Genomic DNA, 22738 nt, shown 5'->3' on the forward strand with positions numbered 1-22738 from the left:
GTTCTACTATCTACCTAAGGGTGCTAATTACTGTGATTTAGGCACCACATCTACCCCCAGAATGCACTAGATCAGAAGTCTCAGCCTTTTTCACAGCACACTGTACAACTCCTTACTAGTGAGATTGTCTCATGGACGATCCTCTCCCATTCATGATGCCACAACATCTCTGTGACAACAAGAGCTGGTGCTCCCATGGAAAAGCAGTTTCATGTCGTTTTTGTCCCTTTCAATGGAACAGAGCAGCTGGAAATAAGGAGGAAGCAGCACTCTGGGACCAGCCAGCTCTCCATCGATCCCCAGCAATTTCTCCAGGGATCACAGACTGAGAACCCCTGTCCTAGATTTCTCATTCTCAAGAGGCTTTGTACTGTACTCAAATGTCCAGCAAGTGGGATCCTTTACTTACATATCCCCCAGAAAAGTTACAAACCAGGGTAGGACTTGCTTGGATTCCCATCCCTCTTCCCCAACATCTTCGAATTAGCCCATGTGTTGCATGATGCACCACTTTCTGGTGCGTCATGGTCCCTTTTTGATTCTTCTACATGGAGAAACACTAGGATTTCCCTAGTGTTTCGTATTGTGAGGGCACCTGCTTGCAAGAAGTTGCCAGGTGTGTAAAACTGTTTAGGGATAGCTATCTAGATACTGAAATGGCCCCTACTATTACAGTATTGGAGCACCTCAATTTTTACTGTACCTATCCTCATCCCACCCTGTGAGGTAGGAAAATACTATTAGTCTCTCAGGTCCTGTCTGTATAATGGGAATAAGTGACTTCCCCAAGGTCAAACAAGATGTCTGTGGCAGAGCAGGAACTGAAGCCAGATCTCCCACAGTCCAGTCTAGTGCCCTAACCTGTAGGCCATCCTTCTCCTATGCATCCTCTTGAGAACATGGGTTCAATAATGCCTTGATGTAGAGCTTGATTTTAGGCTGTTTATCCCCAACAATTAGGCTTGTGAGCAAAAGCATCAGCATTTGTGGAAAAAGGAAACAGCATTCCAGGCTGGAAAGAGGTCATCGGCTCCAGCCATGCACCATCCAGACTGCTGCTGTCTCTGCATAGCTAACTTTGCAACTCTCTGCTTATATGATAGGATCTGAAGAAGCGTCCTCCTGGAGTGTCTCCCCACCCAGACACACTGGAGCAAAGTCCCTGGCTGATGCAGCATTCTTCAGTGCGGGCTACACGTTCTGTGGCAGCTTCATTTAATTTTTTTTTTAATTGAGGTTCTAAAAAGAATTAAATATAACAACGAACAATGCAAGCCGAGCCTGAGCCCTGCCATTATTTATTCTAATCTAAACATCCCATTAATTTCGTATCATGCCCACAGTACCAGTTTTCAATAGGCAGCAGATTTGTGCATACATAACAGTGGGGGAAGGGGAACCTAGGGCTTCCAGCAGCCCGGGAGGCAGTTTGAGATTGTGGGGTAAGTACCTTAACTGCTGCTGGTGCTAAAATGGACAGAGACATAGTTGACAGCTAAACTAGCATTGTTCCATTTGAGAACCAGCACCCCGTTATAACAGGGAGGAGTTCACAGTTCTCAGACACTGCAGCACTTTACAATTACTCCACATTGATAAGCATTTCTGCGCAGCACAGGTGCTGAAGCACATTTCTACAGCAAGGAACAGACAGGGCTCTGGCATCTATAGTGCCCGTTCCAGGGTTAAATTTAAAAACCTAGGAGCCACTTTACAGCAGAAAGGTGGTGCTTTCAAAGACGCCTCTCTACCACAGGCATGCTTGCTATGAATGAATGCAGGCTAGTTAGGTAGAGGCCCACGCAACAGGACAGAGAACAGAAGGGGAATAGAATGAGCTTTGCCATTAAACCCCATAGAGAAAAAGAGCCTCATTGTCACCCCTGAAATCCAGGTGCAGAGGGAGGCAACATTTCAGGAGTTTAGGACACGAGCCTGCGTTCTGCATTTTGTCTACTTTGGTTTTGCGTTATGCCACAAGAAGGCAGTAGCCGTCTCCCACATCAAACACGTGGTGGAGGAGTGCACACTTAGAAGACTGGAGGGGGAACTGCAACAACCTTGCTACTCTCCATGATGTAACAGTTTGATGGCTGAAAAAACCCACAAAAAACTAGATATTGACTTGTGATGCAAACAAAAGAAGATTTTGGGGAGACTAAGAGGCTACAGAAGCCAGCACCCAGGAAGAAAAATTACACAGTTTAATTTGTTTCATCATAGTTTAGAGGTGGCATTTTCTAAAACTGTGTAACAAAGACAAGGTCCAATATCATATTTTCTAGAGCATCTCCTCGTATCTTATCTTCATTACAGACCCTGATTAAATGAGCAGCCAAACTGATCTGTAGGGAGATTTAATGAACCGGCAGTTCATTGACATTCACCACAAAGAATGAAATGGGCTGGGTGCCGATAACTTTCCCTTCCAGCACAGCCCAACTGGAATACACCCACAGGAACAGAGGCTCATATTGCAACCTTAGAAGCCCGTGGGTAACAAAAGTTCTGAGTGCTTTATGGAGAGAAAAGAAAGGATTAATGTATGTAACACCCTGAACGAGGCAACACCCACTATTGCTTCCCTACTAGCTGAGAACAGCCTAATTCTTGAACAGTACTTAATGTTTGCCAACTGCTGGAGCTAAGTAGCTTAGACAGGAATAGTCATATTACCTATAAGCATTAATTTGACAGACAGTCTAGACATAGCACTGGACTAAGGGTTAACAGCCCTCAGAGCTTTAGCTTTGCTCCTGAAGGCTGGTAGATAAGACTTGATGCCGTTTCCATGTGTAGGTTGGGGCCTTTGCTTCCACGCTATTCTTCCTTGAAGTATTTAGCTGAACCTGGTGAGTTTACATTTCCTCTGAAGCCGGATAAATGGCTAATGTTGGTAGAGAGCAGTTTGGATTCAGTGATAAGCCTTGGCTTTCCCAGCAGGAAGAGATTAAATTCTGATGCAGCCAGACACAAAATACGGTGTTATTGCGTCTGTCTTCCAATGCCCCACCATGACTTTAAGGAAGCGTTTTCTCCTTCCCTGCCAACTTCCATGATCCTGCAGTGGAATCAGAATCCTGTGCTTGTGCCAAGCTGCTATGATTTAAGTGCAGAACCCCTCAGAAGCTGGACTGGGAAGGAAAACTTGTTGAAACAAATAACTCCAATGATAAAAACACAAGGCTCCTCACTGCTAGTTTTCTACCATCTCAGAACTTAAGCAGAGTAACTGTATCCTGATATACTCTAGTAGACAGCATAGATAGCTGAGTTTTCAGTAACTTACTGCGGTGTCCCAAGTGAATATTCTTTGGCATGTTCCATTCACTTGCTGTAACAGTACATAGCTTCTGCAACCTCAGTGTAACTACAAATGTCACGTCATCAGGGACTTCCACTGAAACGTATCCATAGGATGTAAGATACATAAAAGATGCTTTACCACTATAACGGTAAAGCTGTAACTGAGAATCTGTGAAGTCATACATATGCGAAATCACAACAGACATGGGCATAAGGTGATCACAGACTTGCAGACAAATCTCTTATCACAATAGCACAAAGGATCAATCGCCTGAGTTTTCCAAGTTGATGCATATGCATGTAGTACGGATTTGTCAGTGTTTGAGTGTAGCTGTCATGGTTCTACAGAAGCCTTCTTGCTTCAGTCAGAGGCACTGAATTACAGAAGGTAAGAGGAGAGAGACACTTCATAAGCCTGAATTGTTAGGAGCTGTGCTCAATTTTCATATTGTATCCAGGACATTGCAACGGTTGTTGGCTCCCCATCCTGTACCATTGCATGGATAGTGTGATGCTGAGTGCTATTCTGGGGCAGCCCCACGGGTGTCAGTTCTCCCAGAAAATCTCACTGTGCGCACACACGGTAACTGAGTTACAACTTAAGTCTTTCTACTCTTCCAAAAGCTTGTTTTCCAAACCAGTGATCCCCTCAGGAGCATCACAGGTACTTATTCTATGCTTTTCTAAATTGATGCTTAATTTTCTTTGAAAAAAGACCAAGTCTGTCATATTTAAAAACTTCATTTTGCTAAGCTTCTATGCATAATTTCCATCAGGAAAAATATTAAACTAGCCAATATATGGACATTTCCATTAAGGACACTATAAGTCTGGCCCACCATAACTAACCAGCCAAAGAGGTATTTCAGGATTCCTTTTGTTCATAAAAGCAAAGAGGAGACCCATGCATAAAAGATATGTAGGAAAAATCAAATGCCATCAAAACAGAAAATTGACACCATTTTTAATATTTATATATTTTAAATCAACACAATTAAATATAATATGTTTTAAGTACATGAATACTTGGGCATGAGAGAAATAAGAGGTGGTACATAGTACCAAAAACCTTATACACAGCCTTTTTGCTTCTTCTTAGACAATACACAGTGTGCCTCTATACAGTCAAATATTGCAACAGAATAATATTTGCTAGTCAATCAAGACTTTCTGAACATTGGAGATGATTGAGAATTTTTATAAAGTGATTTTTTGCACAATCTTGAGAAAACAAAGCAATCATAAAAAAATAAACCCAAACCAGAAATGCTTCACAATAAAAATACAGCGATAATATAACGGAGTGACAACTTGAGTGCTTCAGATGCTCTGCAGAATCACCTCGCTGGTCTGGCGACCAAGAGAGAAGAAGTATAGTAGATGCTGTGGCTTTTTGTTTAAAACAAAGGCTATATAAGTTGCAAATGCTGAAAATAATGAAGGGGAAATAAAGGCAAAATGTCCTAAAACTGAATGATCTTTTTCCTTAAAAACAAACATCTGGGAATAGATATGGTCTCGGTTTGACGACAGCACATTATGGAGAATGGCAGCAACTCATAATGGCAGTTATTTTATACCTGCATGATGGAGAAGTAAGAAAACGGAGCGGAGTCCACTGGGCACAGTCTGCTCAGCAGAGTGGGCTGGACTCAGAGCCATGAATCAGAAATGGAGGGCTGCACAGGCGAGAGATTGGTTTGTAAGTCTTCTGCATACTAGAAGCAAGGAATGCGTGTATGCAAGTGTAACAGCTTGACTAAGGGCAGAAAGAGTTACTTTGTCCAGTCTTCATTCCTGGCCATTTTATGCTTCTTTCAAAATGAATGCAGTTATGAAGGAAGTAAAATGTATTTATTTATCTTACAACTGAATACTCATCTAGTTCAAGTAAGGAAAAATATAACGGGTATAGCTCTTTCGATCACTCACTGCCAATGTATTCCTCATCTCAGGCTGACCTCTCCAATGGTTAAGGTCAGGGAAGCTGCCCTGTGGCCTTTACAGTTGTGTGTTTAAAAATTACAAGTAGTAGTAGAACTAGAAACTACAACAAAGCCTTTCCCCCTCCCCAGTGTGGCCCATGTCCCATTCCAGACATTGTGATTAACAGTCCTTCCAAGATGGGGTAAAGTATTTGTGAAGCTGATCACAGTTTTCCAGTGACATGTTCATGAATCGCTTCTTCATCTCTTTAAAACCTTCATTATTGTGAATGCCACGTGCAGTAGAAAAACCCCCCATTACTTTGTACTTTATGGAGGAGATATAGGATTGCTCCTTTTCCTCCTCCCTGATGGATGAGGGAGTATCAGCTGTCTGAAGTAACAGTGTTTTGTTTTCATTGGCTGTGTTAAAGAAGACTCCACCAAAAGGGAAAAAGTTCACTCATCTTCAAAAGCAGAAAACCAGATTTCTTGCTCTGGCATTTCTAAAATCATAGCTGGGAAAGGAAACACAGAATTAAAGTTCATTCTAGACAAGGTGGCTGAAAACTGTACAGATCAACCATCTAGTACAGGGACAGACAGTTGTGGTGTAGGCAAATGTTTGCACAAAGTTGGCTGGAAAGAGTTTTTGATGAGGAAGAAACTTCCAATTACTGCAACTGTACTTGCCTAATTTGAGTTCCAACTGTCTGCAGCCACTGATTTTTCAAGGCTCTTGTTTTTAAAATGTGAGTGTATTCCATGTGACCTTTTCATCTACTCAGAGGGGAATTAGATTAATTGTTTACAGACAAACTTAAGTAGAGGGACTTGTTGTATAAGTCACTCATATCACTGCCTCCACAAACTAGAGGTATAAACCTATGTTTTGAGTAGACATTTAACTCCTTGGTGATGATGGTACAGAGATGCAGGTAGATTTCATAGGTTACCCTTGGCCTTCAGAAATTTTGACTACCAATACCAAGAGATTAGTGAAGAGGAATACAGCAATCAACTATATTGTTTCATAATAAAACTGTTGCATTAGAGGTTGTTTCGTAACCTGGAATCCTGTGTGACTGCAGAAAACCAGAAATACTATTAAAAAAATTATTAAACACTTAAACATAATTCTAAATCAAAGCCAAATCTACCGGGCTTCCCTATTTCTTCATACCATAAATGTAGCACAGTGATAAAGTTGGAGTGACCAATAAGCAACAGCTTTCAAGCTTTTAAATGTTTTATTGGTACATTAGGCAAGTATTTTAGCACTCAATTTGAAATAGCAAGTGGGAACTTAACTAAGGCATTCCAGTATTGATCACCCATCGTAACAAGACAATCTCTTTAATTAAGATTGTTTACAAAGATCCCAAAGGAACAACAATGAACACGAGAGGACTTGTACAATTGTGCAACTATGAACAGATGCTTTCTATCAAAGGTATCTATAAAGCACCTATTATCTTGGTGTCTCAGCTCTTCCACAAGCAAGCCAGTCATATAGTCTGAAAAGCTGATTTCATGTTAATGAGAACTCTCAAGAAATCTTGCACAGCGTAACACACTCTAGTTATCAAACTCACTAGGAAAAGTGTGCTAAAGTGCCATTCTTCCCAAGTCAGACTGGAAAAGAATAAGATGGTTGAGGCTCCTGTATTTACCTTGGTAACTTTTTCCAAAGGCTGGTCATTTTGTGCCTGCTGCATAACATCATTGACTATCATCTTTGCTATCCTCCAAGCCATCTCTTCTTGGGCCTAAAACAAAGGAAACTGGTTTCTGAGTGTAAATCGTTTGAAATTGTTAATTCTTAGAGTCACAAGTCCAAAAGTGCTTTTACTACAGTCACATTTTAAACCTTATAAAATAGGAGTATTTCTAAACAGGGCTAATCTACCCATCTCAGTGACAGGCAGAGTCTTACATTTACTTTATGGAGAGCTGATCAGTCCTGAAGAGGGGAATCTAGTCTTCAACCTAGATGCAGTGGTCACTTTACAGCATCACTATAGAACAATTATCACCACCTGTGCAAAAATGGATGTTACTATCTGTAGCTGGAGGCTCTTTGAGACATGTGGTTCCTATCTGTATTCCACACCTGTGTACGCACGTGCCCCATGTGACTGAGTCTGGATTTTTTTTTAAATGTAATTTTTTTTTTTTTTTTTTTTTTTTACAAGCAGTGTCCATTGGCCTGCACGTGCGCCGGGCTCCTTGTGCTCTGAACCAATAGCATAAAGGGTGGTGTGGGCCGGCACATCTCCAGTTCCTATTCTCACCAGTCCAAACAATAGGCAGCAGAGGGGATGGAAAGTGGGTAGTGGAATACAGATTGGGACCACACATCTTGAAGAACCTCCAGTTACAGGTAAGTAACCTCTATTTCCTCCTCAAGTGATGGACCCTATGCATATTCCACACATGCAAGATTAACAAGCAGTAGTCAGACAGGAGATGGGAGTGAGGACACAGTAGAGATAGCTGCCTGTAATACTGCAGTCCCCACAGTTGTATCCATAGTGGAAGACTCAACCAGAGCATAATGTCTTGTGAAGGTATGCAGAGATATCCAAGTAGCTGCCCTACATATCTCTATCAGGGTATGTGTCTCAGAGCTGCTGCAGAGGCTGTTTGCCCTCTGGGGCAAGGAGCCCTCACCTCCTCCAGAGGGGGAATGTGAGCTAGTTGGTAAAGGGTAATACAACCAGAGATCCATTTTGAAAGTCTCTGCACCAATATAGTTTGACCCCTTGATCTCTCTGCTATGGAAACAAACAGTTAGGTCTAATGTCCATTGTTTTTTGTAGACAAAAGGCCAAACCCCTTAGATAGCTAGAGAATGCAGCCACCTTTCTTCATCCAAGGCATGTGATTTAGGAAAAAATACTAGTAAGTTGATTACCTGACTCATATGAAAATCGGAAACTACTTTAGGTATGACCCTGGGGTGAGGCTGTAACAAGACCTCTTCTTTATAAAAAGTAGCATATGGTGGGTCTTCCGTGAGTGCCTCCAGCTCATAGACTCTTTTGGCTGATGTTTTAGCTGTCAGAAAGGCCACCTTCATAGGCAGATGGGCCATAGAGCATGCAGCTACAGGCTCAATGGGAAGTTTAGTGAGACGACAGAATAAAATTAATTAATAAATTAATTAATTAATAAAACCCACTGTGGTGTGAACTTCACCAGCAGTGGAAAGGATCTGAGAAGTCCCTTCAGAAATCTAGTTGTGACAGGATGAGTGAAGATTATACAGTTATCCACCGGAAGATGGAAAGCACTGATTGATACTAAATGCACTCAAAGAGAACTGAGCACGAGACCAAAGACTTAAGGGTAAGTGGATATTCAAGGATAGCAGGGATCTCGGCTGATTCTGGGGACAAGTGGTTTTGCTGAGCCCAAAAGGAGAAATGCTTCCATTTTGTTGAGTAATAGCTCCTTGTAGAGTCCTTTTTGCTGTAGTTAAGGATGGACCCTTCTGGAACATGAGCACTTTACTTCCAATGCCCATCCAAATACCAGGCTCTGAGTTGCAAACGCTGCACTTGGCAGAGATGTGAGCCTCACACAGGCAATAGAGAGAGCACTGATGTTCACTGCTCACAAAAAAGGAGCAAGAGCAGAACAGTTTTTGAGCACCGGGACCCTGAGCATAATCCCAGATTTCTTGAGGGGAAATTTTCCCACGGTGGGAGGCAGGGGAAAAACATTATATAACTGTACTATGCTAGACTACACTATAAATATTAAACACTGCTAAAAACTAACTACATGCAATATATTTACAGCAATGACATAGTAGAAAGGAGCTGAGGCCACTGAAGATTCTGACTCAGACCACATAGCAGTCAGAAAGAACTGGAGAGGCACTGGCCTGCACCAGCCTTTATGCCCTCAATGTGGAACATGAAAAGGGCTACGGCTTATGTGCGGGCCAACAGACACCGCTTGTAAAAAAAAATTCCAGACTCAGGTGAGTGGTGCGCACAGAATATACCTGGGGACCATCACCTGAAAAATAAATGAATGCTGCTTGGTTAACTGGAAATCCCAACCCCTTTCTTTTGCAGTTTCCCTCAGAGACAATAGAAAATCCCTGACCACAAACCTGTAGTTACCAATTACATTAGTTAAGCCAACCAGCTGGCAATGCCAAAAATCCAACTGTTCTCTCAACTGCACGGAGGTCATTTATGTTTTCTGAACATTTTGGCACACGACAGTTAACGAGCTAGACTGCTGGAGGAATGTCAGACAAAGAAAGTGGTCAGGACTGAGAACCTGAGAATATTCTTCATCTGTAATTGGAATGGTAAATCCAGATTTTTACACTCCAAAAATGTTGCTTGAAAAGAGGGCATACCTCGTCTGTGTTTCCTTGCACCCATTTCTTCATAGCTTGTGAAAACATGGACCCTTATTGTTGAGGAAAAAAAGGAAAAAGCATTCAAGGCAAATATTAGTAAACTCAGCCAAGTAGTCTCATCGCCCTATCCAGGCCAGGGACTGGGAGACTCTGCTGCTAATGCTGGGGAGAGCTGAGCCAGTGAAGCCCTTTTAAGTTCAAATGCATAAGAGGTTTTATCAGCTCAGCTCTTAGCTGCTTCCCACCCCCTGCCATGCTCTGTCGATAGTTCAAATCCCAGAAATTGCCCACAACACTCCTCCTGTTGCTGAGTCCCACTGGAGCAGGAAAGCAGGGTCTGGCTGGGGAATGAGCATGGGCTGAATGTACAGGACGGTCCCACAAGCACCTCCCTCTGCTTGACAAAAATATATGGAATGGCTCTGGAGACAGCAGAATCCTGCTCATCTTGGCTGTTGCAGGCAAGGAAGAGGGCAGCTGCTACTAAACATTTACAGACGCAAAGAAGGAAGGAGAAAGCAAACCTTTTGATTTCTTTACATCAGGTTCTGGTTCAGACTCTCTGATAAACTGTCCCAGGTCACTGACTCTTCCAAATGTCATCTTCCTGCAGCAAGAGGCAGTAGACAAAGCTATGCAGGTTAACCGGGGTGCAATGTGAAAAACTGTCCAGTAGAAGCAGAGCAAAGGCTCTCTACAATGGCTGAGAAGTGCTTGGGCCCAAAAGTCAGGGCTAGCATTTTACCATCTTTCATCTAAATCCCAAGTTTATTTTACGGAATGCATTTCTAGAAACTCAATAGAGGTACAAACCTCAAAATGATTAGATTGTACCACATTAAAGTCTGTGTCAGTAAGTGCCCCAATTACTGCCATCAAAATGAATTATTAGGGAACAACTGATTTAAGTTAAAGGTGCCCTGAAAATGAAAGAAAGGGGGCTTGTGCTTTTTATGATTAAGTTGCCCCAGGCCCCAAAAGTATTTACTCCTTTACATTAGAAATTTAGATCCTGTCTAGCCTGTAAGACACTGACAACACAAAAAGGAACCAGGACAGTGAAAGTTAAGCAGTTGAGATTGGAAGGGATTTTTAGTCAGATGTTTTAAACTTTCTCCTGACACCTACATAATTTCCATGGCCAGTTAACATTTTGGAAAAAAGAAACCTTCGTAAAATATTTGACATTTCTGTCCCTTCAGTTAACACAAGATCTAATGACATGAATTCCCTGAGATCTCCTACAACCAGATAGTCCTCTGGCAACACCAGGGATGACCAGAGTTGACATTCCTGATATTTCTAAGGGGGGTGGGGAGAAAGAGAAAGAGACACAGAAGGAACAGAAAAAAACTAAGTTTCCAGGACACCTTCTTTCATGACCTCCTTATACATCATAAAGTAGCAAAAAAGGGGCAAGTCCAATTTAAAAAGTGCTATCATTTTTTGTTATATCTGCAAAGAGCAACTTCCTTACACTTGACCCCTTATTTTAAGGAATCCACATTTTCTTATTATATAAGCCATGGAAAAAGCATCTGTTTGAGAGATATGGAAAAAAAGGCAGAAAAACAAAAGCTTCCAGTACTCTGATGACTATCACAATAGGAAATGACTTAAGAGGCAGAAGAAAAGCACAATCCATTGGGTTTATGGACAGCAACAGTTTCTTCTCTATTTAGTGAGAGGGAGGAAGACAATCAAGGGTGCACACTGGACTATTGAGATTTTCTGGGCTTGCTTCCTTCTAATCCAACACCTGTCAGTGAGCGGTCAGGAAATACTAAATTTATTTCTGGAAATGGAGCAGGGGAAACATCTTGGAACCAACACAGAGCAGTTTAAAATAATTTTTAAAGTAAGGACTTTTATTATTAGTGTTCAAACTATCAACTGGTGGATTTTTATTGGTCAGAGAGGCACAAACACGAAGACATGTCTATGTGCATCATACTATTTAAATAACCATTACTTTCAAGTAATAAAATAGAAAAAACACACAGAGTGAAACTATCCTGTAAGATATCAAGACTGAACCTGCCCTTGGGGGAGAGGCAGGGGAAGGTGGAATGATTCCATCAGCTTTGCAAGCTGGAGAGATTCAATATTCTAACCTGCTGAAGGTGTTGAGAGGCTCCTCACAGAATTACTATTTGATGAGATTTACTTGAAAGGAAAAACTCAGGGCCTCTAATTCAGGAGTCTCAAGCCCAGCGTCTATGCCAGTACTGGCATTTCAGGCCTTGGGGCTGACACTCATATATTTCCCTCCCCCTGAACTGGGTCATGGTTGACCACTATTGTTCAACTCCCAATTCAGTAGTGCTCCCATGGCTGAGAGACTAGGAGTCTGAAGCAGACCGAATTCCACTGTGAATCACAGCTTGCTTAATTCAAAAGGGAGGCAGGCAGACACTGGCTGATACAGTTAACTGAAGAGGTAGAATACTTTTCAGCTAACTAATGCACTACAACTATAAATCATCTACTGGAACGAAACAAGAGTGCTATAGCTTGCAACTATCTGCACTGTTAATACAAAGAGACACAACAAGAATGAAACAAAGGTGAAGCACAGACATGAAAGAATGATAGACACTGAATAAACCTTACCCTGCATAAGTTCGTTGATATAGAGATTCTGGATCCAGACTTGCAGCATCTACAATTATTGCTTCATCAAAATTTTTCAGGATTTTAACATTAGCCTTTTTGACACTGGACTACAACAGAAATTCTAAATATTAGTGCCAAATGCAGAGAACTAATAGCCACTTAGCACACCAGGTCAAGTGATATTTTAGTTTTCTTGCACACTATAAAATAGTTCAAAGTTTCTAAGTAGGCCCAAAAATATTCTACAGCCTCCACCCCACAAAATATGAATTTCAGAATAAGTGACATTGTTTTTAGACAGTGAAAGTACAGTTACATGAACAGAGCATAAAAAAGCAAACATATAATACACAAGTCAGAATATGTCTATTTAAAGAGTGGTTGACTGAGTGGATTTGTGTGGACATGCATATATTTGTTTCTGAATTTAAAATGGAGCTCTCTCAAAAGCTGCAGCTATTAAAAAAATCCCCCTAATTCCAGCCATCTACTTGGTACATGTGTGGTTAATCCTCAATGGAAATATATGGTTCCTATGAAATGTAGTATGTTTTCCCATACACAGAACACATCATGCATTTCCTAGGCTAGTTGCCTATTTCATCTTAAGGAAAACAAAGAAACATGTGAGTGAGAGTGAGTGAACATATACAATGCGGGCAGGGGACTGGACTCGATGACCTCTCGAGGTCCCTTCCAGTCCTAGAATCTATGAATCTATGAATAACTCACTAACATGCTGTATTTAAATGGAAACATTAATGGCAGCTGCCTCATAGCAGGCTAGTGAGGCATGTAGGGAGACCCTGTTATATTTAAAGTGGAAGCACACAAAAAAGAATACTCTCTCCTTTCAGTTGCATAACTACAAACACCATTAAACGCAGTGTTCTATTTTTTAACATATTCTGCCATTTATATTGCAAAATTCCTAGCAGTTTGTTCTACTTAGTCTATTCAGCGGCACAGCTTTCCCAGACCTGGCAGGCTACGCTAGTGACTTAATGCCCCAACCCCCTTATTTATCAGACAGGGTGTTCAAACCATGTCAATATCTGCTTGCAGTTGATGTCATTGCTATTACTTTCGTTAGGCTGACAGGAAATGTGCTGTTGCAGGATTTCTGGAACTGTTGCACCCTAAAGCCAAGCTCAATATCTGAAGTGAATTAAGTCTCTGGTAACTTGGAGCCCACTGCTATATGCTGCCCCTGTTCCATATCTGAATGTAATGTGAACAAAACTAAAATTTCATTTTCACTTGTGATAGACAATTCCAGGTTAAAAATGTGTTTGCCATTAGCCAAGAGAAAAGTTCCCAGATGTGCTTTGCTCTGTTGGCCACTTCTCAGGCTGGACCCACTTATAAATGCAACACACAGGGCACAATCTTGAGAAAGCTGCATTATAAGAGGGGAGAAATGGGTGAGGAACCAGAGAAGCCATTAATGAAGCACAGAAAAACCTGGAGTTGAGATAAAACAAGACTGTACTTTCACCAAGTCACTGAACAAAAGTAAATGTAATCTAATCTCTCATTTTTCAATGAAGTTAGAAAGCAATTGAGCGTCAAAGGAAGCCAGTTGCAGTCTCACTTCCATATAGTTTACAGAAGAAGAGACAAACTAGTTTTATTTAGTGTTTCATTAAAAAGCTCTCTGCCTTCCTCAGCAACAGATCTTTTAAGTCTTTATTCACAATGTAGGCATCTTCAACTGCACCATATACAAACAGGAGCACAAACTCAGATATCACCACCATGTAGCTCAGCTAATTACAAGAGAGTTAGGCACAAGAGTTCTTTTCTGGGAGTCAAGAGAGACTCTCAATTTCTAACCAGTTAAAGTGACTGGACATCTGGCTAGCTTGATGAATAAAGCACAACAGAATCTGCTGGATCTGTTCTGCTTACATAGCAACCTAAATGCTAGATATTAACTGCTATTTCTCTCTACACCAATAGCTATCTCTATTTTATCCTGAAAAAGAAATGTTCTGCTCCTAGGTTAAATGTCTGACTGTCATTTACAAGAACTCAATTGTTGTAAAGTACCATGCTATTGTAAATTAAACCCAAGATCCATAACTTGCATTGTTTATACTTTAACCATACAGCAATTTATTCACAGCTGTCAACACTTAAAAAAAAAAAAAAAAAAAATCAGCATTTTCCTGCAGATAAAACATAATATCATAGATACTGTTGGTTTTTTTAAGGGAAGACCTACAGTATTTCAGATTCCACTGTGTAGTACTGCAGTCACTTCTAATGACAACCATTGTCTAATAATGCAAATTTTAATAGGAAGTCTTCATTGCACATTAATAGTTTAATTTCTTCAATAATTATTTTTAAGCAAACCAAAGATGATGTACACCTCTACCCTGATATAACGCTGTCCTCGGGAGCAAAAAAAATCTTACCGCATTATAGGTGAAACCGTGTTATATTGAACTTGCTTTGATCTGCCGGAGTGCGCAGCCACCCCCCCAGAGCACTGCTTTACCACGTTATATCCAAATTCGTGTTATATCGGGTCGCGTTATATCGGGGTAGAGGTGTACTTTCTGTATGTCTCACAGCAGTATTTGAATAGTATTATAGTAAGAGGTGCAACTTTGGTTAGGAATAGAAGCTATATTAAATATTGCGTTGTATTTTTCTATATCAATTACTTTTGATTGATTTAAGACAGACAATGAGGTGGAATAAACATTTCCTACTATAATATAGAATTTAAAAGGAAAGCTAAATGTGAGACTTAAATTACATGAAAATGTACCCTTAACCAAAGCTTCTTTACATGTAATTCTTCACATGTTTGGTGATGTCACTGTGGAATGACCACAGCTGCTATTAGGATGGAAGTAAAACAGATTTTTTTTTACCTGGGAGGCAGAGCCATCAGAACCAGTTGTATGAGGCTCATTGTCAGGAGAGCTACTGGGGCCTTGAACAGTCAGTGCAATATTCCCCCCTGCAAATTCATCTCCTCGTACTGAATGGATGAGATCATTCAAGTATTTGTAATAAAGGTTGCTGGACAAAAAGCCAGGTAAAAAAACCTAGGAAACAGAGGAATAGGTTTCGTTGATAAAAAGGCAGAGGATACAATCAGAATGAATGACTGTTACAGTGGCACACACAGGACAGGAGAAGGGGTATCTGACCATACATGGGAGCTAAGGGCTCATCTACCCTTGGAGCTATTCCTGAACAACAATGTCCATACATGGAGTTATTCAGGAACAGGAATTGTGCTTTAAATTCACACCCTACCTTAACCTAAATTAATTTTCTAGTGTAGACATGCCCTATGTATTAATATTTAAACTCTCATTTCAGTCTCTGAAGGGTTTAAGCATTTGCCTTGGGCTTTTTGCTCCTAATCTGTCTCTCCCTATCCTTGTAGTCTGAAAATGTCCACTACATTGTTCAAGAGTTTTTACCAGTTACAGAACCCAACCACTATCTTCTTGACTCAGATACTTCAGTTAGTGGCATATTGTTATATGGCAGTTACAGCACCCTCAAGAGAATTGCAAAGCAAGTCCTAATGATCAGCTATCAGTATTTTTAACGAGTCTTTTTCTGCAAGGATGTGGGCTGAACAGAGAGGTAATGAGGGAGGAAGTGTGTTTCGGAAGGAAACAAAAAATCAGCTGAGGTTAGCAGATGACCTCAGAAGAAAGTTTGAGAGATATTAGACTGCGGAATAGCCTCCACTTCACAAAGAAAATTAACAGAAATGTCTTTGCTTGGAAGATTTAAAAACAGACTGGACAAAGAACACTGGAAAATATATCAGAGAACAATTCTACATTACCTAGGCAGCAAGAGGGTGAAAGACTAAGAACTGATAAAATTAGAGATGGGGGGGAAATTCTATTATTGATCATCTTTTCTCTCTACTAGTTTCCAAGAATGTTTTCAAAAAGCTCTCTCTCACCTTCTCCATGGTGGTCCAGGCCTGCCGTAATGGAGTAGTAAAACAGTTAGGGAGTGGACCTCCTTCCCTGCAGATATTGGATTCAATTTCTAATCGCACAAAGTCATCAAACCCAAGAGGATGTGTGGCTTGAAGGGAGAAGTACCTGCAGCACAGGACAGTGGAAGAAAACTATACATAAGACAAGTTTCAAAATGTTCACAGGTGGGCAAAATAACTTTAACAATAGGTGGCCACTAGCCTCAAAATGAATGTACAACTGATATCGAAAGGTTAGGAAAAAATCCCTGAACTGAGGAAATAAACATTTTTTATAACTATCTCCTCAAATGAGAGAAGAGTAAATGGAATAAAGTACATTATGTGACTGATTATGGGCAGTGTTGCACACACAATACTATGTTGTAGTATTAGTTCTCCAGCCACCCATAGAGTCCTCTAGCATAAATAGGCTAGACAAGATTCAATATTTCTCATGTAAGAGCATGCAAGATGACTTTCAAAGCTTTTAGACTTCTTTGTACACAAGGAATTTTAAAAAGTCAATTTTCCACACATTTACATTGGAGGTCACCTTTAATAAACATGCTCTTCAGCATATGCCCTTCGGTCCCATACACCAAGCACACAGAAAGCCAAGAATGAAAGATGTTTACTGAACAAGAGAATATCCCTGTGTGCAATGCCACATATGCAAGTACTAGATTTTTCAAACTGGAGCTGTGAAGGCAAATTGCTAGAATAACTCACCTATCATATAAAATCATGGCATCATTCTGTGCCTCCTGCCCATCATACTGGCCCTTTTTGGCAGCAAGCTGAGACTGGAAGTTATCTGCTGCCAACCAGAACTGTAATATATTAACTGCATCTTCCTTTTCCATGTACTGTGAGGGAAATTAAGAAATATGAAATATATTCTTTAAAAGAAGAGAAAACAGCTTTTAGCTAAGAAGTGGAAGGCGAACATAGGCAGACCTGGTCCCTTTTCAGATACCACTTTTTTTTTCCTCTCCAAAAAACCTGAATCACATATCAATACACAAGAGTTATCTGGTCAGATACCATATAGGTCTTCTGGATGCTCAGATGTATTATTACGCAAAACAGGGATTAACAGTCTGTCTTCACTCACAAATACAATAAAAAAATCACTAACAATAAAGGCCAATATTTCAGTCTCAGATGATGCTTGGGTAATTACACGTACCTGTACTGTATGAAAACACATAGGAACACAGAAAAATCATTTTCACATTGTGTGGACTTTATCTTAATGCAACACTATACATGGTGTGGATGTTTGAGCTTCTTAATCTGTTGTTTCAAGACATATGGGCCAATGTAGTTTGCAACACTGCTAGGCCATTAAAACAGTTTTGCCCCGCTGACAAGCCCAATTCCCCAAACCTAGAGAGCACTGCTACTGTGAAGATGTTTCAGATTCAAAACATTCACCATGTTCTGGTCTGAAGTCATGCTGGTGAAGCCAATGGAGTTACTCTGGATTTATACCAGCATGACTCAAGTCAGAATCTTGCCCAGAACTTCTTGTCAATGCTTCTTTTGGCAAGATTATAAAATAGCTAAAAGCCAAGGCAAAATTAAACAATTCTACCTGCTAGCAACTTACTCTGCAAGAGATTAAGTTGTTGTGCCCATCACTTTGCTACAAAAATTTCTGGTACTTCAGTAGGGCTTTTCAAGATTCTCAAAAAGCTTTACAGATATTAAACCTCCTAGCAGCCCTGTAGGGGTAGGTAAATGCACGGTTACAATCACAGAATCATAGGACTGGAAGGAACCTCGAGAGGTCATCTAGTCCAATCCCATGCACTCATGGCAGGACTGAGTATTATCTAGACCATTCCTGACAGGTGTTTGTCTAACCTGCTCTTAAAAATCTCCAGTGATGGAGATTCCACAACCTCCCTAGGCAATTTATTCCAGTGCTTAACAATGTCTTGCTACAGAACAAAAAGAGTGCTATTAAGAAACAGGAAACAGGAGAAGAGATGTGTGAAAGCTCAGCCTAAAATATAACACAGAAATTAGAACATTTGCCGTGATTCTACGCAGAGACAGGAAAAAATAGTTTAATGCATTTTTCCCTAGCACTACATATATCTGATATTTTCAAATTATATAAAGGGCTCCTAAAATAAAGCTTTTATGGCATACATGGTTTTATTACACTACACTAAGGGGGTGCAGTGGGGGAGAAACTTACTTCAGAAAAATAGAACAGTGCTGATTCACAGAAGAGTATATCAGCCAGGTAAACAGTCCCACTGGTCAGCACCTCAATCTGGTATTTACAGAAATGGTGACTTCTCAAAAATTCACTAAAGTGCCTGCACATGGACAAAGCAATATTAAATATTATTAGTTATCAAGTGCCAACAGCAAAAATGGTATTTTACAAATAAAACCTAGTCCCTACCCCAAGATTCTTAAAAATCTAGTCAAATAAAGGCAAAATAGATAAGAAACAATAGTGTGTGGTACGTTCGTATGAACTGGAAGTGGTGTAATTATCTAGCAGTAGCATTTATAAATGACTTCAGGGAAGCAATCATGATCACAGATTTGGAGTAGAAGGGGTTTGGAGCATGAAGACAGACGGTTCCAAGTATAATGGGTGGCACAGAGTGCTTAGCACAGTTACTATTCACTTATCAACTGTATAAATATGTTTATTCTTAGATCTATGAAACTGTTTTTGAAAAAGAGCGTAAGAGAAAAGAACACACAACATGATAAAGCCAAACCATGGAATCAACTTACTCTTGTTCCATTGCATTAAACACTATTGACTGTGCAGTAACGAAACAGTTAGGATCCACCTGTCCATCCTCCCCACAAATCTTTGCTGTAAAAGAGACCAGACCAACTTTAATGGGGAGTTGGGTTTATTTAGCTAAAAGAAATCACTGGTGATAAGTCTAATGAAAAAAAATCAACAGTTCAAGACAACTGGGATTAACCAGTTCTGACTGTTCAAAGAACTTTTTTAAAAGTTTGTTACTTCAAATGTCTATAAAATGAGAAGGATATTCTCATGGTTACGATACTGAACTGGGACACAGGAGACCTGGGTTCTATTCCTGACTCTCCCAAACATTCCTGTATTAACTTAAGCAAAGTCATTTCTCCTCTATGCTTCAGTTTCCCATCTGCATAATGTGGATTATAAAACTTCCATACTAGAGAGGAGTTTTGAGAAGGTAAATCCCTTAATGCAGTGGCTCTCAACCTTTCCAGACTACTATTCCCTTTTCAGGAGTCTGATTTGTCTTGCGTACCCCCAAGTTTCACCTCACTTATAAACTACTTGTTTACAAAATCAGCGCCACAGCACACAATACAAAAATACAAAAGTGTCACAGCACACTATTACTGAAAAATTGCTTACTTTCTTATTTTTACCATATAATTATAAAATAAATCGATTGGAATATAAATATTGTACTTACATTTCTGTGTATAGTCTATAGAGCAGTATAAACAAGTCATTGTCTGTATGAAATTTTAGTTTTTACTGACTTTGCTAGGCTTTTTATGTAGCATGTTGTAAAACTAGGCAAATATCTAGATGAGTTGATGTACCCCCGGGAAGACATCTGCATACCCCCAAGGGTACACATACCCCTGGTTGAGAACCACTGCCTTAACGTATGTGAGGTGCTCGGATGCTACAGAAATAAGCACCATAGAAAAATCTAATAAATAGTTGGAGATTTCTGAAGTAATTAGGTGTATATTTTACAATCTATTTACTGCTGATGTTATAAACTCATAAAAAGTGAAAACACAATTCTGTTGCATACCAATGCTATTGCTTTTGGGAGATGCAATGGGTCTAGTCAATTGTATCAAATACAGCATGTTCTTACCCACTATGTCATTCCTCATTGCCTCTGTAATAGGTATTGGTTTAGCAGCATCTGGAGAAATATATTTGGTAAAAGTATTAACTGCATCCCGTTCTATACCTAAAAGAAGAAAACACATGTTGAACTTTAGATCCATTGATGTATATCTATAAAATGAGTACATGATATGCATTTTCACTTAGGAACAGGAAGCATCTACTGAGAAATGGCTCTTCTCTCCTCCAACCTTTTAACTTCCTATTCTATTCTCCGGACAGCAATTCCTATCATGACAGCCTTGTCTCTAGGCAGGTTATAGCACACCCCAGGCTACTGAAAGAACACCATGCACCAGCCAATAGGACTGAATAAGAGGGGTGCAGCTCTCCAATCCCTCACGTTCACCATATGGGCTGAATATATTATCTCCCAAGCCCCCCCAAACCTCAGTAAAGCAAGAATCCTAAGAAAGCTCCCAAACTCTGGCCCTCTTTATAGTTGTGCAGAAAGCTGCCACCTTACAGTGGAATTCTGGTATTTTTTAAACTGAGGTATCGGAAGTACTACAAGGTCCCATGCACCTATTTTCTGTCATTCATCCATGTTGTTGTCCTAACGCCTACTGACAGACACCATCCTTAAATACAGAAAATATGTTATAAGTACAACCCCCTGAAAGAATTAGTCAATGAAAAAATAAGTTGCACTACCAGGCTGTGCAACATCAGACACCTATCTTTAGCTTGGCATTACTAATACACGAACTGCATTTGCTTTTAGCCTCAAACACAAAGCTTGCTTAAAGGGTTGTTTCTCTTACCTCCGCTTTCAAGTAATCAAGTCCATAAATGTAATAGGTGGAAACCAGAAACTATTTGAATAACACACAACCTAAATGTCACTTCTTAGTATAAAATTCCATTTAATTATATTATATTTCATTAAGACACACTGTTGGAAAACTAATTTGTTTATGACAAACCCTTAATGGGTAATAATACACTTTCACTTTACTTCTGGAAATTCAGTTGTAAGTTCAGTTTCTTCAGATCAAATGAGTTCAGTAAACATACAAAACTTAATTTATGCTCTTTTGACAAGCTTGTCTTTGGTAACTGGAAATTGTTAATACAGATGAATAGGGAAAGAAAGATCATTTTACGATTACTATTCTGAGTCAGATACTATGCAGAGGGTTTACATTACAACTAGAAATGGTTCCTCTCCTCTTATACGCAAGAATATCCAATCAGCAACAACAGAATTAAACATCTTTTTGTTCCAATTTAAATAAAAATAAAAATTGCCATTTGCTAATTTTAATTTCCATTTAGCAAAAATGTCAAGAACCCCCCAAAATTTGAATGAACTCTGCAGCAAACTCAGTGACAATGTCTAGTATTTCAGACATCTATGCCCCAAATCCTTTAGATTCCTTTAAAAAAAAAAAGAAAAGAATCCCAGTTCCTGCAAACACCCCCCCACCTTTTTTTTAAATTGTAATAGCAACTAGAGGCCCCAAATAGAATTGGAGTTTCATTGTGCTAGATGCTGTACGAGAGAAATGGTCGCAGTCCCAAAGAGCTTACAATCTAAATACACACGATAGACAAAGGTCAGAGGAAAGGGATGCAACACTCAAGCAGACAATGTGTTGTGAAAGGGATGTTTCATTTTTTGTTTTTGTTTAGACATACACACATAACTGGGCAGGTGCAGGGTGAAGAGAAATGCAGAAGGGGATTACAGGCATGCCACTTACTAACCTACTACCATAAATGATCAAATTACTTTCTGTGCTCCTGCTCACGGTAATAAGGACTACTCCCAGCAGTAAGTGTGTGAAGGATTGAGCCCCAAATTAGAACAAATCAATTATGAGAAGCTTGATCAAATAAATCCAAGACAAAAACATTTTCCGTACACATTCTTGAGAGGATTTGTAATTATCTATGTTATTTTACAAGTTACAATCTATACAGCTTCCAGACCGAGGCAACTATCACCCCTACTTCCCTGTTGTCATTCAAGTTTTGCTACAATTTTTTTAAATAGAAAAGCCATTACAGAGATTGCCTTGATTTCACAAGTTTACTCATGTAGGTACAGTTACAATGCCAGAGTATGTAATGGTTTTGAAATCTGTTTGACAGCATAATATTTAACACAAATCTTTCAAAAGAGACTTATTCCAATGATACAAAGGGGTTCAGCCTAAACATTGGCCTACACAGTATCTTGACAGTTCCTGCTTTCAGAATTCAATTCTTCCTTTTTTTAAACCCATGCTGCTACTGAGAATTTTTTTTATATTATTATATATGGGGGGGAGGAGGGTATCATTCTCAGAAGCAGTCTGATTTTTATTTATCTTAAAGAAAGTTACATGGGATAAATCTAAGGTAAGAGCTCCATCATGGCTCTGTGGTCTAAGCAGGTCTGTTTGTTAGGGTATCAATGCTGAGAGTTCCTTTAGTGACTCAGTTAATAGAACACGAGGTGGTTTTCAAAGTGATCATTTAGCTTCGTCCCCCAACCCCTGCCCATCCACCTTTCCAACCCACAGACATTTTCTTTTCTCAGCGAAGCAGAATATCTGTTCTGTTACACCAGTCTAATCTCATTGACTTCAGTGGTCTGATGGAAGTACACGGTATACATCCCTGAATGTTCAGCAAAGGTC

The 22738-nt window shown here is 39.9% G+C and overlaps 1 protein-coding gene across 3 annotated transcripts in view; it reads right to left on the reverse strand.

The window, feature by feature from the left end:
* Positions 1 to 4281: 4281 nt before the first annotated feature.
* The window catches only part of AKAP10 (A-kinase anchoring protein 10), a 34528-nt gene continuing 16071 nt past the window's right edge, over positions 4282 to 22738 (reverse strand). For all 3 annotated transcript variants that reach the window (XM_024211219.2, XM_024211221.2, XM_024211220.1), the window contains 11 exons: positions 20077 to 20175; positions 18968 to 19052; positions 18411 to 18534; positions 16931 to 17067; positions 16181 to 16325; positions 15120 to 15296; positions 12229 to 12338; positions 10140 to 10222; positions 9613 to 9665; positions 6905 to 7000; positions 4282 to 5749 (listed from right to left, as the gene is read on the reverse strand). In XM_024211219.2, the coding sequence (XP_024066987.1) occupies positions 5744 to 5749; positions 6905 to 7000; positions 9613 to 9665; positions 10140 to 10222; positions 12229 to 12338; positions 15120 to 15296; positions 16181 to 16325; positions 16931 to 17067; positions 18411 to 18534; positions 18968 to 19052; positions 20077 to 20175 (1115 nt within the window). In that variant the 3' untranslated portion in view covers positions 4282 to 5743. The remainder of the gene's footprint in view (positions 5750 to 6904; positions 7001 to 9612; positions 9666 to 10139; positions 10223 to 12228; positions 12339 to 15119; positions 15297 to 16180; positions 16326 to 16930; positions 17068 to 18410; positions 18535 to 18967; positions 19053 to 20076; positions 20176 to 22738) is intronic.

The sequence above is a fragment of the Terrapene carolina genome, unplaced genomic scaffold (genome assembly GCF_002925995.2).
Source record: "Terrapene carolina triunguis isolate 2854851 unplaced genomic scaffold, T_m_triunguis-2.0 Scaffold231, whole genome shotgun sequence".
Taxonomy (NCBI): Eukaryota; Metazoa; Chordata; order Testudines; family Emydidae; genus Terrapene; species Terrapene triunguis.